General features: G+C 43.4%; 1 protein-coding gene across 4 annotated transcripts in view; it reads left to right on the plus strand.

Moving 5' to 3' along the window:
• Positions 1 to 19,248, plus strand: part of CDH4 (cadherin 4) — a 557,258-nt gene that overhangs the window by 499,751 nt on the left and 38,259 nt on the right. For all 4 annotated transcript variants that reach the window (XM_069952222.1, XM_069952223.1, XM_069952224.1 and 1 more), the window contains 2 exons: positions 5,917 to 6,061; positions 13,358 to 13,530. In XM_069952222.1, the coding sequence (XP_069808323.1) occupies positions 5,917 to 6,061; positions 13,358 to 13,530 (318 nt within the window). The remainder of the gene's footprint in view (positions 1 to 5,916; positions 6,062 to 13,357; positions 13,531 to 19,248) is intronic.

Consider the following 19,248-nt stretch of genomic DNA (forward strand, 5'->3'; position numbering starts at 1 on the left):
CATCTTTCTATAGACTATACACTATAATATATTAGTGTATTGTAGCTGTCTTTACTTCCAAGCAGTAGACCCACATCCAGCTCCCTTTGCAGTCCCATAAATCAGGCCCACATTAATGGGCTTCACCTCGGAGAGGCACCACAGGCTTGTACGTGGACCCGGGCTCCGCTCCTCTTGACAAGCTTCCTGTGTTCTGTGGATTCCCCTCCATGAGAATTGTCTCTGCATTGCGGTAATGACTTTCAATCGCTCCTTAATTTTTCTTTATCTGTCTTCCCGACGCAAGGACTAGGTGCTACAACATCTGTCTCTCAGCCAGAGGTGAGGAACGCGCCATCTTTTGGAGGCTGTCAATCATTTGGAGTCAGCAGAACATATGTTCCTCCAGCTCCCAGTTCTGCGCCTGTCTGCAGAGAATAAACACAAATAGTCATATAAAAGAAGAAGATGGAAAATACTAGCAGGTTTCCCTTCCTCCTGGCCTCTCGGTGTTGGCACACACATCCTGAAGTCGTATTAATATCAATATAAACATCTACAAATAAAAGCTGCTGTACAGGTGGCGACTCTCTATCGTGTACAATATATAGCCTATAACCCATCCCGAGGTCACATCTCGGCTTCACTGTTTTACTTTACCCAATGTTATTTTGTCTACCTATAGAACAAAATTTTTCGCCAAAAAAAAAAGTAAAAAAAATCTAAAGTGCTTATCTGTCATTGCCCATGTGGCTACAAAGAGCGTCTCTCACCCTAGACCCTGGAGGAACTAGTATGTCAGTGCAATACATTGATCAGTAGGAGTAGGTACACTGTAATACTTCATCTATCCTGTGGTGGCACTGCAGGGATATTTAACACTTACTGACAGGTCTTCCTGAAGATGATTGCTGGGATCCAATGAGTGAGCAGGTAGCTTATCTATTGAAAAGGGACTGTCTACCGCATTTAAAATCTATATACCACATAAAATCTGAACACCTTTGTATTTCCCATTGGTAGTAAACAAATGAAGGGTGGGGACCTATGGGAAACGGTGGTGGGGGAAACTGGCAACATGGGATGGGGGTCCGACACCTGGCACCCCTGGCAATTAGCTATTTGTCAAAACCACGGCACCCACAGTGAATGGAGCCTATAGCGGAGAGCCTCACCCATAGGGGCAGATTTATCACACCTCCTTTGTGCTGAGGAGCAGTCACCATAGTAACCAGAGTCCAGCTTTCATTTCTCAGAGGCCTTTTTTTTTAAATAAAATCTATATTATATATATATATATATATATATATATATATATATATATAATCTGATGGGTTTCTATGGGCAACTTCACTGCTCTTCTGCAAGGGATGATAAAACTCCTTATTGTGATCAGTGGCCTATGCTGAGCAGAGACCATTAATGAAAAACTCCTAGAAACCCCTTTAAACATACCTCCTAAGTGTCCCTCTTTTGTAGAGACTGTCCCTACTTTCCTCTGTCCCTATTTGCCCCTACATGTCCCACTTTTTGACCTAGAAATTAGATTGGCATTAATAAACGTTAATACACTATGTTGCTCTAGAAAATGTCTGGTTTCTTACTGTATAATAGACCCAAACTTGCATATTATTCCATCATGTGGTGCAAGTTGTTATAATTCGGTGCAGGTGTTACCGATCTGCTGCCACCTCTGTCCATGTCAGGGACCGCCCAGAGCAAGAATAAATTCCTATATAAAACCTCTCCTGCTATAGACAGTTCCTGACATGGACAGAGGTGGCAGCAGAGAGCACTGTGTCTGAATAAAGTTTTTTTGTTTTTTAAAGTGTCTTTCTGCTGCAGGTTTTTACTATATTGCAGATTTTGGTGCTTTTTAAGCTCCATTCAATGTCAGTCCAACATGGTTGTTTTGTGTAACCTCTATTAATAAGTGACTTTATTTTTATACATTTTTTTCATACAACATGGATTAACCAAGCAATACAGTAAAATGACAATCTACACCAGTGATGGCTAACCTTGACACTCCAGCTGTTGCAAAACTACAATTCCCATGATACCTGGGCAGCTAAAGCCATATCTTTGGTTGTCAAGGCATGATAAGAATTGTAGTTTTGCAACAACTGGAGTGTCAAGGTAAGTTATCACTGATCTACACCGTGTGAAATAGATTCCTATTAAGAATAATCTGAGTTTCCTTCCCAAAGCAATTGGATATCCGAAAGGTAAAGCTCCCAGTAGTGCTAGGACTTGGGTATGGTACCAGTTACCGTTATGCGGCATACTCGTCCTTATTTACATAGCGCTCTGTAGTAAGTCCCCAGCGGGCGCTCTGTGTAATATGACGGCATCATCTCAGTGTCAGATCAGTGATCCCCTACAATCGTCACATCTGGAGACCAGCCAGCCGCTCATTTCCCGACAGCCGAACAGCTGCCAGACGGATTGATTTGTTAAAGACAACTTGGAAATTGAAAGTAGAATTGTGTAATTTGGCTGAAAATTTAACTACTTAGTGGCCGCCAATACCTGTTATTTATCAGCTATTGCTGCGTTTACACGAAACGATAATTGGCCCGATCGTACGATTAACGATGTCGGAGTAACAAATTTTTTTTCATAACGGTCAGCGTTTAGACGGTACGATATATCGTACGGAAATTCGTTTTGCGATCGCTTAAGCCTATCTCACACATTGGTTAAATCGGCAAACGACTGTTTACACGGAACGATCTGCAAATTTTTTGCGAACGCCGATTTTAGAACATGTTGTGAGATCAAAATGAACGATTTCTCGCTCGTCTTTAATCGTTCGCAGCGTTTACACATACGATTATCGTTCAAATTCGATCGTTATTGTGCGGATTCGCACGATAATTGTTCCGTGTAAACGCAGCATTATTCTGCTACATCTGCCTTTTATTGCACAGCAGAATAGGCCCCACATAAGAGGCCCATTCCAAGTGTAGCGGTTGCTCCTGATGTTACAGCTGTGATATGAGGAACCGCCATCTCAGCTGTTTAACCCCTTAGATGCCATAGTCAGTAGTAACCACAGCACCTGAGAGGTTTAAAAAGTGAGAGACACCCTGTGTCACCTCATTGACACCCCCTCAAAGCGATCATAAGTGCCAATGGGTTGTAAAGGGAACCTAATGAATGCCCCTAGATTTGCCATCTTTGTAGAATGCGTTTATATATAGTATTTGAGGCCATGGTACACTTCAAAATATGTCTTTATTACGTACATTTTTCCCCCTTAAAAATGTAGTTTTACTTTACAGCCATGCTGAAGTGGGTTTCACATGAGTATGTTACTTGCGTATTTTTGTGTTTTATCACATGGCCGTGTTTCTGATGACAGCTATTAGTTTGGACCATCAGCCCCACAGGCTTTAGTCCATAATAGCAAAGCTGTGCAAGGCCTAGTATTAGTAGTTCAGGGCTTTTGGGTATTATATTTTGGATATAATACTGATATTTAATCATATTTTAATGTGTTTGTTTCACTTTACCAAATTTTTTATTGCATGTTACAACACTAAAAATTGCTAACAAAGACCTGACATGTATACAATGCTCATAAAATATTCCAACAAACACTTAAACATGCAGGACACCCTATGGCTATGTTCCTACAACATTTTCTTAGGTAAAATAATGGCCGGTATTTTATTACGTTGGCCGTAATAACAGGATTTTTCTGGAGAAAAAATATTTTTTTCAAATCAACAAATTCTTCTTTTTAAAAAAACTGAAGTATTCCAGTACTTATCAGCTGCTGTATGTCCTGCAGGAAGTGGTGTATTCTTTTCACTCTGACACAATGTTTGCTGCTGCCAAAGCAATAGCAAATCCCTATAGAAAATCTCTCTGGAATACCCCATATAGATATAAATAGCAGAAATCCGTAGCAGGATGAGAATGTAACTTAAGATGGACTCTTGGATGCAATTGCAGACACAGGATCGCAGCAGATTTTGCTGTGGAAATCACAGCGTGAAATCCACGGTGGATATTGTACGAATGAAAGCACCGTCAATGGACACTGTCACTAGAAATAACTTTTGACATGTCCTTAGACATGTCAAAGTTATTGATCACAGCGGGACTCACTGCAGAGACCCGCTCTAATCAGAGGATATAGCCGAGGAACTGGCAGCTCATTTCGTCAATATTTTCTCATAGACTAATGGTACTTTTACACGGAGCGATAATTCGCAGATCGCACGATTAACGATTTTGAATGAACCATGTTTTTTTTTATAACGATCAGCGTTTAGACGGAACGATACATCGTGCAGAAAAATCGTTATGCGATCGTTTTGCGATAGCTTAAGCCTATCTCACACATAGGTGAAATCATTGAAAGAATGTTTACACGGAACGATCTGCGAATTTTTTGCGAACGGCCAACGATAATTTGAGAACATTTGACAACATGAAAGATCAAAATGAACGATTTCTCGCTCGTCGTTTGATCATTCGCTGCGTTTACACATACGATTATCGTTCGAATTCGATCGTTATCGTGCAAAAAAGAACGATAAATCGTTCCATGTAAAAGTACCATTACACTGAGAATTTTGTCGGACTTTGCAGCAGGTGAGGGAGGTCATTGTTATTCCATGATCTCTCCCCGGCTATATCTTCTGATAATCGTGGGCCTCAGTAATGAGACCTGCTGTGATCTATAACTTCTGACATGTCTGATGAGATGTCAAAAAATATTTTTAGTGACACGTACGCGTTAACAAAAATTTAATAAAAAAACGCAGGATCAAAAACAGAACAAAACAGCTCAGTGTAATGCATCCGTACATGATCCATATTTTTTTACAGAAGGGTGAATGAGGCCTAAGAATGTGCTGCCATCCTGGGTGGGGATCTATGGCTTCACATCTTATAAGACTCCACGTGAACTCGCAGATTACAGCCGCTCAGGGTTTGGGACTGTTTCAGCCTCAGCCAGATTGAAGGAGCAGTATACATGTGTTATGTGTTATAATGGATATGAAGAATATGGAGGCGCCGATAATGTGAAAATGAATGTAATTATTCTTCTATTAACAATCCTAGTGATGGACACAACACTAACTGGACTCCTCAGATTTGGCAGTGTTTCAGCAGATAGCTGGCTGTACACTCTACAATGTTGCAGCTGAATGTGCTGCGCCATAGTGATTATGTGCTCAGAACGGCTTCGTGTCTGATCATAATCCTCTCCAAATCTGGAGGATCAGTCTCAGATGTGATGGGACCACCACCAACCACCTGGGGTACGTTGAAGTCTGCGATAGCTCGTGCAACTTGGCTGCGCAGGTGCGGCCAGATGTTTGCATTGATGGTTATACCCCCCAATGAACAGCCTGTGCAACAGGAGATCTAAAGGACTAAGCAAAACTACACTTTCTGCATACACAACTTCCCTACACCTGCCCAGGTTGAGTTAACATTGGCTCATCCACACCAGTTGGACATGACTCTTAGGGGAGCATTTATTAAGTCTGGCGTTTTTTACGCCGGACTTATAAATGCCCCCGCAGCTCCGGCGCTACGGAGATTTATGTAGAGGCGGACTGCCTCTACATAAATCCCGTGCGCGCCAGTGCGCACCGCCGAAAACCTACGCCAGCTGAGGACTGGAGTAGGTTTTCGGCGTACATTTGGGCGGAACGGATGGTAAATCGTGCGGACTCTGAGTCCACGCCCTCCGTTCCGCCCACTACACGCCCCCTTTCCGCCCCCCTGGCGTACTCGGCGGAAAGTGCCGATTTGCGAATATTTTATTTGCAAATCGGCCATTTGCGAATAAAAAAATACGCAAATCGGCACTTTCCGCCGAAAGTCATCCGTTCGCCGGATGATACATGTGGCCCATAGAGTTGTACAGATGATATACAGTATAACCAGCAATGCTCTTTTTGTTTCCAGCTCAGGGCTCATGCTGTGGATATGAATGGGAACAAGGTAGAGAACCCCATCGACTTGTCTATCTACGTCATTGACATGAATGACAACAGACCAGAATTCTCCAGCCCAGTATTCAATGGCTCGGTGGATGAAGCATCAAAACCAGGTACAGATTTAAGCCTCATTTTTCCTTGGTTATGCGCGCGTATGATGAGGACAGGAGAGATAGCGGTTAGCAGTATGATCATTTGGCCAATAGTTGTCTCTCCCATCCTCCCCATACACAAGAAACTTTGGCACAGCTGAGCATTTCTGTGTTCACTGAGTATAATTTAAGAACATCAGATTGTTTTAGCAAACCTATGGAAGACTGTGTTAGGGTGGTCCTCAGGTATTGGGGGTTTTCCTCACTTGCCAGCCCACCCAGGGATACAAAATATGTTAGGGTGGTCCTCAAGGGGACCACTTTAGTATATTGGATGGTAGCCAGATCAGATAGAGCAGACAGGGTGAATCTGAGTAGAAGCATAATGTATTGATTTAATAATCTTCTATACCCATTGCAGTGGGCAAATATACCTGAATAGGTTTTTTTTCACAAGAATCAGGGAAGTTTCCATCATGTGACAGCTACATTCATCTAGTGTGTGATATATCAAAGTCTAATGTTGATTATGTCCCTGATTTTATTATATAACTTGTTTAATTTGGCTTTCTTATTTTATTATCAGTCCAAACTCCTCAGAAACTCAGATGTTAATTACTTATTAAACAAATGCCTTCTTGATGTGATACTTGGTCAAGATGACATTTACTTCATCTGAACTGATTAACCATTTCCATCTCTCATATCTGTTATCTTCCGAATAGAAGTCAGCCATGTTGGAAATGTTCATAAGGGCCAGTTCACACTGAGTAAACACAGCGTCATTCCACGGCGGACCTCTCCGCCACGGAATCCCGCTGTGCTCAGTGTGCTGCTGTAAGTGAATGAGAGGGGGCGCGCGCTCATCCGCTGCTGCCGCTCTCCGCTCATAGAAGTAACATGTTACTTCATTGAGCGGAGAGAGGCGACAGCGGACGAGCGCGCGCCCTCTCATTCACTTACAGCAGCACACTGAGCACGCCGGGAATTACGCCGTGTTTACTCAGTGTGAACTGGCCCTTAAAGGAGAAGTCCGGCAGAAATGTTTATTAAAGTATTGTATTCCCCACCAAAAGTTATACAAATCACCAATATACACTTATTACGGGGAATGCACATAAAGTGCTTTTTTCCCTGCACTTACTACTGCATCAAGGCTTCACTTCCTGAATAACATGGTGATGTCACTTCCTGAATAACATGGTGATGTCACTTCCTGGATAACATGGTGATGTCACTCCCTGGATAACATGGTGATGTCACAACCCGACTCCCAGAGCTGTGCAGGCTATGGCTGCTGGAGAGGATGATGGCAGAGGGATGCTCAGTGTCCCTCCAGTGCCCTGTGTGCCTCAGTGTTCCCCTGCCATCATCCTCTCCAGCAGCCACAACCCGCACAGCTCTGGGAGTCAGGTCGTGACATCACCATGAGAGTGCAGGGAAAAAAGCTCTTTATGTACATTTCCCGTAATAAGTGTATATTGGTGATTTGTATAACTTTGGGGGGAGGGGGGGGGGGGGAATACAATACTTTAATAAAAAAATTTCGCCGGACTTCTCCTTTAAGGAATAATCTTTCTGGAAAGAATATTCTCCAAGCAGATCATACGGTCTTCTCCCACTGTTTTGATTATGTTTGAACTACATTAATGGCCAATATCTGCGTTCATCGGACAATCTTTTGTTCGACCTACTTTTATCTAATATGTATGAACACCTTTAGATCAGACGGGAGATAGAAGTAATCCAACAAAGGAATGAGTCCAGCTTCCAGCGGAGTGGTTGCAAATGGATTTATTTAAGACCTCCGTCCCTGTACACACATTGCAGCATGCCCTCAACAAGACGTGATGAAATCCCACGTTATTGGGTCAGTCTTTTGCAGCGTTGGAGCTGTGTTGCCAGTTGAATCTTGTCTATCCGAGTTCAGCAACCTGTCTACATATTCCTCATGCACATTAACAATACTGTCATGGTAATAAATGCGCGGGAGCCCCTCTCTCTTCCCATACAACATTTTCTGCTGACACATCATTACTGCACACCACGCCATATAGTGCTAAAGGAGGAGACAATGAGGGGAGTCCCTCTGGATTTGCCGGGTGTTTAGCGCCCCTTACTCTTCTCTCCAACCCTGAATGTACATTGTTCTTTAATAAGAGTCTGCTCTTTTTCTCACTGCAATGAATAATGTTCGGGAGCTTTGAAGCCAATCTCTCTGGGAATATTGCTGGTTTAAGGAGCCGGCTCACACTTGATATCACTATTCCCCTGGCTGGCCGGGCTGCCTTAATCAGCAGAGCTGTGTGTCACATGGTGCGGCTCGGGAGCCCGGCTCAGACGCACATGCACAATTTCATTCACAGGCCGGCTGCAAGCGGCTCTAGTGTCAGCTCCGGAGCTAATGAATTGATTAACTAATGAATGGTTTCTATGGCGTCACTCTCTGGAGTGAATAAATATGGAACAATTAAAGCTTTAGGATCCTACCCCCTACATCACCCCGCAACATGTAATAGTATCCAAGCACTGCTACACTATACCACTATCTATCACTACTACAGCCCATCCTCTGTGACATCACCATCTGGACAGGCCGGAAGGATCCTGGCAGCAGAATAACCTGCGATCATGTGTACGTTTTATGTTATAACTTTTTATATTACAGAAAATGCAATTTATCTTGCAGGAGTCTTATGTTTTAGATTTAGGGTTCCTGACATCAGAGTGATGGACACTATGACAGTTGTGCAGTATATAAAGCCAGAAAGGGCATTATGCATGCCGACACTAGAGGTCACTCTTATCCCTGGCACTCCATCACACATGGGGGAAGGAAAGGAGACTCCTTTGGACTGTCTAGCTACATGGAGAAAGATAATGCCTACTGGACTACTATATGAATGCACAGAAGGGGCATAACTACTTTATGGGGGCACAGGAGTAGGGCTATTACTGTAAGGGTGTACAGAGGGGCTTAACTACTATATGGAGGTTTATGGGAGGTAAAGCTATTATTTGGAAATCTAGCTATTCTATTGGGGCACAGAAGGGGCCTAACCACTTTATGGGGGTACAAAGGAGGGCTTACACCATAAGGGTGCACATAGGGTCCTAACTACTATCTGGGGATAAAGAGAGACCTAGTTTCTATATGAGGGCAAAAAAGGGGGTACAAGTCTTAAAGGACAAGTGTCATGAAAAACTTTTTCCCAGTAATTGAAGCACATTACAAAGTTATATAACTCTGTAATGTGCTTCAATCACCTATCTGCCTCCCTTCCCTGTCTTTTCCCCCCTCCACCACCCACCAGAAAGTGTCCTAACTCACGCAGACCTAATTACTGTCGTCACCGTCACCAGGCAGCTCCTTCTTGTGAGGATGAGTCATCAGCAGGTCTAGGTCCCGTTACACCAGCCACCCCCTCCTTGTCAGGTGACTCAGCTTGCTCAGCTCCGATTGTCACTTGCTTATCTTCTCTAGTGACATGACTCATTCACTCACTGAGTCCACGGCTGCAGGAGAGAGGGTATGGGGGGGGGGGCTGCCTATGTGCCGGAGTCAGTCGGAGGGAAGATAAGCAAGTGACATGTGACAAGTGATGGCTTGCAGTTGTTCAGCCAATGGAAGCTGAGCAAGCTGAGTCACCTGACAAGGCAGGGGAGGAGGGAGGCTAGTGTAACAGGAGAAGGAGCTGAAGAGAAGAGCTTGGTGACAACAGTCATTAGGTCTGTGTGAGTTAGGACACTTCCTGGTGGGGGGTGGAGGGGGGAAAAGACAGGGAAGGGAGGCAGATAGTCGATTGAAGCACATTACAGAGTTATATAACTTTGTAATGTGCTTCAATTACTGGGAAAAAGTTTTTCATGGCACTTGTCCTTTAAGTTGACGAGCTAGGTGGCCCAATTACTTGCCCAAGTTCATCTGTTGCGTGAACCAGACGATTTTTTGCTGCAGGTTCTGACAGAATTATCTGTTGTGTGATCACACCTTAAAGCTAGCCAAACCCCACCATGTAACTAAATGCTTAGTTCATCTGAGCGTGCATGTGTTTTCACATCAGAGGAAAGTCAGGAGTCCACCATACACATTAGATGGTTGGCTCATCCCATTGAAGTCAGCAATGTCACCCAGCTGTTATGTTGTGAGCATAGCCAGTTATATGAAGTACCTAGTAAAGGACTGGTTGGTGGCTTAGATGGCACATAGAAGATAAAAAGCAAAACATCTATGTATTATAACAATTCCTAAAGGTTTTGTAGAAGATTAGAAAACATGGCTACTTTCTTTCAGATGTGCAAAACAAGAGCCTGTGGAGCCTCATTTAAGAGTCACAAAACACAGGAATAGCCAGATATACCTCCGGGAAGGATCCAGCCACGGGGTGGCTCCTGTAGGGAAACCACCATATTAGGAGGCCCTATATGTCAATGTAATGATAAGGGAAAAATCAAGGCCAGGTATCCACAGACAGCTGTTTCTGGGTGTTGCCCCTCATCAGTGTGGAGCAGGATTCTGGCTAGTGGGAGCAATGACTAGTAAAGCCATAAGAGTGTTATCTTTTTCTGGTCTCCCTGAGATCAGTGATCTGTTTTTCTTTCAGATGTGACACTATTTCTAGAAGTACGCAGCCATGTCTTTATAAGCCTGGACAACCCCTTTAACCTCTTTAGGCCTGCCTATTTGGGCCTCCAGGATGAAATTTCCCCCTCTCTTTTACTCCTTAGATGCTGCAGCCACTTTTGATAATAAAATCTAAGGGACTAAAAGACTAGGATCAGCTCCTGTGCAAATCTATCACCGTAACCTATAGTTACGGTGGGGCGATGGAAGGTATTAATCTTAAGCAGGGAAGGGAAGCTCTCCAGTTATTGTGAAACTATAATTCCCATCATGTTGGACAGCCAAAGCTTTGGTTGTCCAGGCATGATGGGAATTGTGAACCTGCAACAGCTGGAGGGTTGCAGGTTCCCCATTCCTGATCTATAGTCTAAATTAGGAGGCCACTTTTCTGCCTGGTTTCCACAAGAGTGATTGACAGGGCAGGGAGCCAATGGCCATATACCTCGTAGATAATACCTGCCATTGCTTGTTTCTCTCCTACAGTAAATATACATAGCATAAAACTAAATAGCCACTGTAGTTATCATAGCTGTATGTTGCTTTTAACTGAAAACTGGAGTCTGTAGGACTATAATCATCAGCATGCCCTAGCTGTCTCTGGCTGGTACCATACCTGTAGCTGGAGTCATGTGTCACTTTCAGCAGCCCTGTGACTGACAGCGTGCCCGGCTGCGCCTGTGTTCCAGGACCAGCTCTTTCTGCTTCACTTGACTCTCCCCCTGGGAGATGAATGCCAGCGCGCGCGGCACAGATGGGGCCCGATACTTGAAAGTCATCTGCATATGAAGAATTTAAATCTTTAGCCTTGGTGATTTGAACAGAAAGCCAATTATGGGGCTGAGCTCGCTCGGAGATGAAGCTGTAATTTGAGGCTTGTGAAATTAATCCTTTAAAGCGCACAGTGGCAAACACGCCGCGGCTTGTATCAAGTGCCGCCATCCTGAGTCCCTTCATTTGCTCCTTCGCTCTTAATACAATTAATGAAGAGGTGTTGAACCGGCTCACCCCATGAGAAGGGTTTAGAGTTGATGTGTGATTACATGACCGGACTCCCAGGGGCCGCAGGTGGACAACGTGACTAACTGCTCCCGGCCTGAGACTAAATCATCTGCCACGTGGCCATTACAGCCGCTATGTTGTAGGCATGCATATGCTAAAAATGGGCAATCTCATTTTTTTATCTTTAAAATGTTGTTACAAAGAATTTTATAAACCTGCATGTTTTTGTTATATTAGCCCGTCAGAGTGGTGATATTATGATGTTAGTACTCTCGCTGTGGTTATACATACAGAACTTCCTTTCCCTTACTTCTCTAGCTTATGCCAGCACAGTACATACTCCTCCCTGCTATGCCATGCCATAGTGCTGGAGAAAGTGCACTGGACTGAACAGGCTGAGCTAATGGTATACATAGTACAGTATTAGGCCATGTTCACACAATGTAAGTTCAGTAATAATCATAGCCGTTGTTGCCGATTTGCAACATGGCCGTGATTAATACTGAACTTACGTTGTGCTGCAGCTAGAGGGAATCCCGGCCACCAACCAATCACACCTCCTCTTATATTTTACCCAAGCTGAAAGCTGAGCTAAGATTGGTTGCCGTGGGCATTTTACACCAGGTGTATATTTACACCCTTTCATAAATCTCCTTCATAGTATACACTCCGGTCGGGATCCCAAGCTGCCACGCAAAAAACTGACATGTCAGTTTTCTGTGGCCACTGTTCGTTGAATAGCGGCCGCAGAAGACATGTTGGTGCACACAATGGAGAGTGCGACTCCAGCCGCACACTCCATTGTGAGTAGTGGTGAATTAGGATGCAGACGCACACTGGTGCGCCCGCATCCGAATTCAGCAGAAGTGAAGACTGCAGTACCGGCCGGGATGATCTTCTCTGACACCGACAATTCTGCGACCAAGCCAGGTCACAGAACGGCCGGTGTCTTACGCCATATGAAAATGGCCTAAGATGGTATGTGGAGGGAGAAGATGTTACTGGAGATAACATTGCAGTAGTAGGTACACTTGTGTTACACAAAGGACAGCTATGGGATAGTCAGAGACATAAGGAAAGCTTTGATTTATCTTTAAGGAACAGCGAGGATCTTATTTAGCAAGCAGACAGGCTAACAATTTTCAATTTAACATATTTAAAGGGAACCTGTAAAATTGGACATGTAGTCTGATTTACCATCATCATGTTATGGAGCAGAATTTTCTAAGCAAATCGATATATTGTTTCATAGGAAAATCAGGAGTCCAGGGGACAGACATTCCTGATCAATAACTGATGATTATCCCTGCACACTCATACAGGGAAGGCTGTCAGTCAATGATTTGGATCGCTATTTAGCACAGTGATGCTTTTGCTTTATAATCTCTTTGATTTGGAGATCACATGAATGATGGTTCACGTCTTAGGTTGACTTGTTGTTGCAGGTTTACAGTTCACAATAGGATATGAGCACCCACACTCACATAGAGCTGCTGAGTATGGTGCTGTTACTTACCATAGCAGCTTGGTGGATTTGCATATGCCCCTCCATCCTCTGGAAGCAAATATTGGAAGTTTATATTCGCTGACAACCAGCAGAGATTACGAAAACTAAAGAATTAATATACAAAATCTATAAGAACATGGCACAATTGCATTGGTGAGGTATAAAATCCCTGTTTTTTCCCCTTCAGGTACCTATGTAATGACAGTGACCGCCCACGATGCAGACGACATCAACACGTCAAATGGAATAGTGATGTATCGGATCATGACGCAGAGTCCTCAGAGCCCGTCCCAGGACATGTTTGTGATTCACAGTGAGACAGGAGCCATCAATACGGTGGCCGCAGGCCTGGACCGAGAGGTGAGTGCATTTATTCCAGGCATGAGGGGCTCTCAGTATTCTCCTGGTATACACTCCATCAGTCACAGATTGCAACACATATTCCTTTAAGGAGCTGCGGGTTTGCTAAAGGTGATCATGTGACAGCCATGTGACAGAATGGGAAAGTGTTTTTTTTCCAGCCCTTGGTTACCATTTCGGCTGGGTTTCTAGTGTGTTCTTATATCAAGGTTACATTTTTATGTTCACATTGTCGGGGTCTAATCTGATGACAAAGGAGGCCACCACCCACTGTCCAGCCACCTAGATGCCGCAATAAGCTTTAAACTGCAGCATCTAGGAGGTCAGATCTGCGTTAGATCTGTGTTATCTACAATCCCAACCACTTCCAGAGGGTGTCAGTTGTAATATACAGCTAGCACCTGGCCTAGCTCCTAGGAAGGAGTAAGTCTAACACCACCCTATAATACCATTTCTTTTTTACACCCACAAATTTCTTCATATAAATTTCTTTATTTTTTATAATGGTCAGCGGTCTATTTTTATTTTATTGTTATTTTTTGCTTGCATATAGGTTTTTTTTTAATTATAAACTCTAGGCCAGGGTTGTCAAACTCAGGCTTTCCCACTGTTGCAAAACTACAATTCCCATCATGTCTGGACAGCCAAAGCTTTAGCTTTCCCAGACATGATGGGAATTGTAGTTTTGCAACAGCTGGAGGGCCTGAGTTTGACAGCTGAAGCTATTTGAGGCCTCCACTAGAGGGCACTTACTATATACTGTTATATTATTGGGTTACGTATTCACACAGTCAGCTCCTCAGCTTTCCCTAAAAGAACTTTGCCATTTTACTTTGCCTCTGCATAGGATGTGGAGCTTTGTACAAGAAAAATTGTGCTTCCACTACTAAAAAGATATGTGAAAAAAACTGCCTAGACATAGTGTGAAAGGTTGGAGAGCAGTCTTGAGCAGACCTGTCGAACGTCTTTAGCCACCGGGAGTCATATGCCGAGTGTATTAATATTATTATTATTATTATTATTTATTTATAAAGCGCCCTTAGTTCCAGAGCGCTATACAATAGATAGGCAACAGGCAGGAACAATACAAGATCAGAAAACATTACATGAAGGCAAAAGACAGACTGGTACATGGGGGAAGAGGACCCTGCCCGTGAGGGCTCACAATCTATGGTTCGGAGAACATTGCTGAACCCAAACAGTTCAGCAAGTCTGCTCAATGCTATTGGAGAGTCAAATACAGATTGGTCTCCTCTGCTGAGCCACTTTAACTATGTTTCAGTGTAACAGACAGATAGATAGATAGACTGTACATATATATAGTAGTTTGAAAAATGATAGATAGACTGTACATATATATAGATAGATAGATAGACTGTACATATATATAGTAGTTTGAAAAATGAAATAAAAAGTAAATAACCTTACTCACCTTTGAATTTGCCGCTGCCCTAGTTTTACCTGCACTGATAATGTCCATACATTCAAAAAAGCTAATTTTAAGGTGTGCAATATGCATATTTGATGTAAATATATTTTATGCATTTATACTTAAAAAAAAAAAAATAGTTTTACACTTTAGTTTCTTCTTATGTTTTAGTGGCCCATGTATGTAAAGAAAGGAGAATTAGAGAAAACCGCTTCTCACCTGTCTACAGTCGCTCAGGCAGCCAGCTTACATGCTGTAAACAGGTTGATCAGCGATATATCTAGAATGTATTCATGAACTGTGCGTGTGGATGAGATTCATTATCGGGGAATCTTGATATTATGTAAGGTGGTAAATCTGCGCAGATAGTGTCGGTAGTCTTACAGCTTCCTGACAGACCTGCCTTTTGTGATGCGATGCTAGGATTGTCACAAAACCAAACAGAACAATAAAGTTTTATCTATAGCGCTGTGTTTAATGCCTGCCGGAATGATCCCCCGTGAAATCCCTGCCTCCAAGCCCAGATAATGTTCATCTTGCATAAATGAATAAAAAAGATTTTCTTTTTATCTCCTGAAGTGTGATACAAGCGATATCCTCTGTATCTGGTGCAGTAGGATTTTCCTCTATTTCTAATGCCTCACGCCATCTCCCCAGAAATCTACCCCGATATCGTACCCGCGCCCGCTGGTAATCAGCATTTACAAATTACCTGTGTAATGTATGCAAAGCTCATTAGCTTATAAGCCGTGTGGCAAATCTGGGGGGAATGTGTGCAGTGGGCCGGGATTGATAAATCCAAGCCAAGTGCAAATCCAACCGCTGCCACCACCGCGACAATTGGCGTCAACAAAACCGTAAATTACAGAAAAAGGCAAATAAAAAACAAAAGCCGCTCTCTGGCTGGTGCTGATATTATTGGTCGCTGAACAAGAAAACTCTCACGATGTAACAATCTGCGTTACCGCTAGTAAGGGGTTAACCACTGGGGTTAATGGTGTCTCTATAAAGAGTTGTTAAACGGAGACTATGGTCATTAGGTGCACAATAAGAGTGGAGGTTCTGTCTCCATGTGCATTGCCTATACCTTGTACCTGTAAAGTGACCGCCACTGTACAGGTGAATCCTGTAATCTGATTGGGTGTAATAAGATTGGGTATAATTTGATTGGATGTAATGTGATTAGGTGATATTTAGTCATATGCTTTACAGCGAGCCTCATGGAAATAGACAACAATGGACAGGACATGTTTTGAGAGAATATTCTATAGAGAGGGGGAGGTTGAGGTATGAGCTTTATTCATTGTCTTCTTTATCTACTGCTGTCTTCTCTTATTGTCATTCTGTACAGATCACTTTTTCCAAAAATATGTGTAACATAAAAACTTTATTTAAACAATAGGTGACTTTCTGTTGACATGGACTACAATATACAGATGCAATTTTCCAGTATCTGTTAAAGCTGTTGTCCAGGAAAGCCTGGTTGCTGTCTTCCAAAAACAGCACCACTCTTTTTTAGTATTACAGTTTAGTTATTTCCATGGAGCTTAAAGTGTACCTGTCAATAAAAAAAAAACTTCTGACAAGTCTAAAGTTTTTAAAGTGGTTGAAGTCTGAGATGCATGATGGATGGCATGCACTTCTGTCTCTCTGTTATGTATCTGTAAGACCAGGATTAAGTCAATAAGGTAGAAAACAGCACTCGGCACTACTGAAGCTGTGTATGGGTGAAGCAGTCTATGTGCAGGTTCGGCTCTGTGTGAAGCTAAGTGGTGCTCAGCAAACTCAAAGCAGCAAGTCCATATACAATGTATCAATGAAAGAAGATATAGATAACGTGGCACTCACCGAAAAGCTTCTCTTCTTTCTTTATTGAAGTTCAGGCATTACGTGTGCAGGCGAAGGAGGACGAACCCAAACATGCATTACAGCACGACTGTTTCATGTGCAGGCATGCACGTCTTCTTCCTCCCTCACCTGCACATGTTATGCTTGAACTACAATAAAGAAAGAAGGAAAGCTTTTCGGTGAGTGTTGCATCTCCCTATATCTTCTTTCATTGACACAAAGACCAGGATTTAGACTTACATTCAGAGTCCTTACAGGTCATGTGACTGGGAGAGAACATGCTTAGCATAGACATCTCCCTACCTGACCTTTAGCTGGGTCACCCAGACCCTGACCCATCAAAACTTTTGGTCTCTGTGAAATTTCAAAATATTTTCTTTTTCTTTTTTTCATGTCACTGGTAAACTTTAACTGCAATACCAGACACAGCCTGTATGTATGGTTGGTGCTGTTTCAGGAGAAAGGCAGCCATTTTTTTTCACTTTCTCTCCCTGTAGCAGCCTTTATAGGAGAACATTAGCAGATATAACAGCTTCTTACCGCTCTGCACTAATACAGTAACTCCTCATATTGTGTTTTTCTTCCTGTTCTCCCATTGGGCGACCATCTCCATTTTTTGCGCATTTCATCTTCTTACACTCTTATCTTGTGCTCTGATGCATATTTTAAGACACTCATAAAATCTATGGAAAGTAAATGAATACACAGCGGTAACCAGATGCCGGGCGCTCACCTAGCAGAACAAATCAGCACCAACAATAAATAGTTTTGCTCTTACTATTGAGCAAAGAAAGGCGTCGGCCCCTGATAATTGTCTCAGGGTGGATCGATACGTGCTTATTAGGATCGGGACTATTGCTCTGTGCTGCCGTAGGATGAAACGCGTGGCTGTTCTGAAGGAAAAGGCTTCTGAATAAGGATGAGGCTTTCCTCCAGGATGTCTCTCTGATCAGATCTTGGATGTTCTTGTCAGAGACTTCAGCGAGGTGACAGCGACAGGGGAGACCAATAGGGCGCCGGATCGCACATCCCAATCTCTAAATTACATCATGCACAGGAGACCGCAAGAGGGAAGGGGGCTGAAGAGCGGAGAGGATTGCAGACTGTCACTCTGAACAAAGGATGGTGCTCATTCAGCTGGGAACATGGTGCGTGTGAGATAGAAGGCCTATTATTGTCTGTGCCCCCAGCTGATAAGCTCCGCTGCCGGATGTAGCCATCTACCTTATTGATCAGAGCACCTCTTTTCCTTGCTCAGATACAGCCTGCCACTCACGACACCCGTCTGACCGCCACTTCGTGTCACCCAAGGTCGCCCTGCAACATCAAGGTCACAGCAAACTTGTGTATCAGAATATCCCAACAGCAAAGATCCAATGAACAGTCTTTCTTGTTGCATTTATTAGTTACTTTTATATTGTGTTACACTCTTTACTGTTACTATAGTGCTGGAGCTGACCAAGGTGCTGACGCCCTCATCCTCAAGATGAAAGAAAAGTCAAGTCAATAGTCAAGTCCAGCCTATAATCCTATTGCAGAGCATTGTTCAAAGAAAAAAAAAGCTATATGCCAAATTACACCGCCCTCAACACTTTTTAGTAAATGGGTGGAGCTTAGCTTAAAGAGATTGTGGCCTCCTCACATACTGAGTTTACTACAACTTGCAGAGATTTCAGAGCACAGCCTGCCAGCTGCTAGGGCTGAAGTGGCACATTTATTAAGAATTCTGTGCCACTTAATAACACTGCAGAATGTAACACCAGCAGGATTTTACAGAAATGGTGCTCTTTGTAAATTCCCCCCCATTGTGTTGATCAATGCCCCATACTAGGTAAAAGCACATGGTGACTGTGACCATGCAATGTGTCGTGCTGCTGCTGCATTGCAGTTAAAGTGACTCTGTACCCACAATCTGACCCCCCCAAACCACTTGTACCTTCGGATAGCTGCTTTTAATCCAAGATCTTTCCTGGGGTCCGTTCGGCAGGGGATGCAGTTATTGTCATAAAAACAACTTGTAAACTTACCGCCACGTGCCCTACAGGCATGGCTTAGAATATCTGTGCCCTAACTTTGCACCACCCCTCCGTCCCTCCTCCCCACCCTCTTCATCATTAGGAATGCCACTGGAACATTTTCTCCATGCTGAACATTTGCACAGGTGCCTTAACGATCCAGCCCATGTGCAGTGTAAACACAGCTGATGAATAGGAGGCAATCTGCCTGGAGCATTCCTAATGATGAGGAGGGTGGGGAGGAGGGACAGAGAGGTTGTGCCAGCCTAATGCATACACAATCTAGACCACTCCCGTAGGGCACGGGGCTGCCAGTTTAAAAGTTGTTTTTTAGGACAATAGCTGCATCACCTGCCGAACGGACCCCAGGACAGATCTTGGATTAAAAGCAGCTATCTGACGGTACAAGTGGTTTGGGGGGGGGTC

Source organism: Dendropsophus ebraccatus, chromosome 14 (assembly GCF_027789765.1).
Source record: "Dendropsophus ebraccatus isolate aDenEbr1 chromosome 14, aDenEbr1.pat, whole genome shotgun sequence".
NCBI classification, from domain to species: Eukaryota; Metazoa; Chordata; class Amphibia; order Anura; family Hylidae; genus Dendropsophus; species Dendropsophus ebraccatus.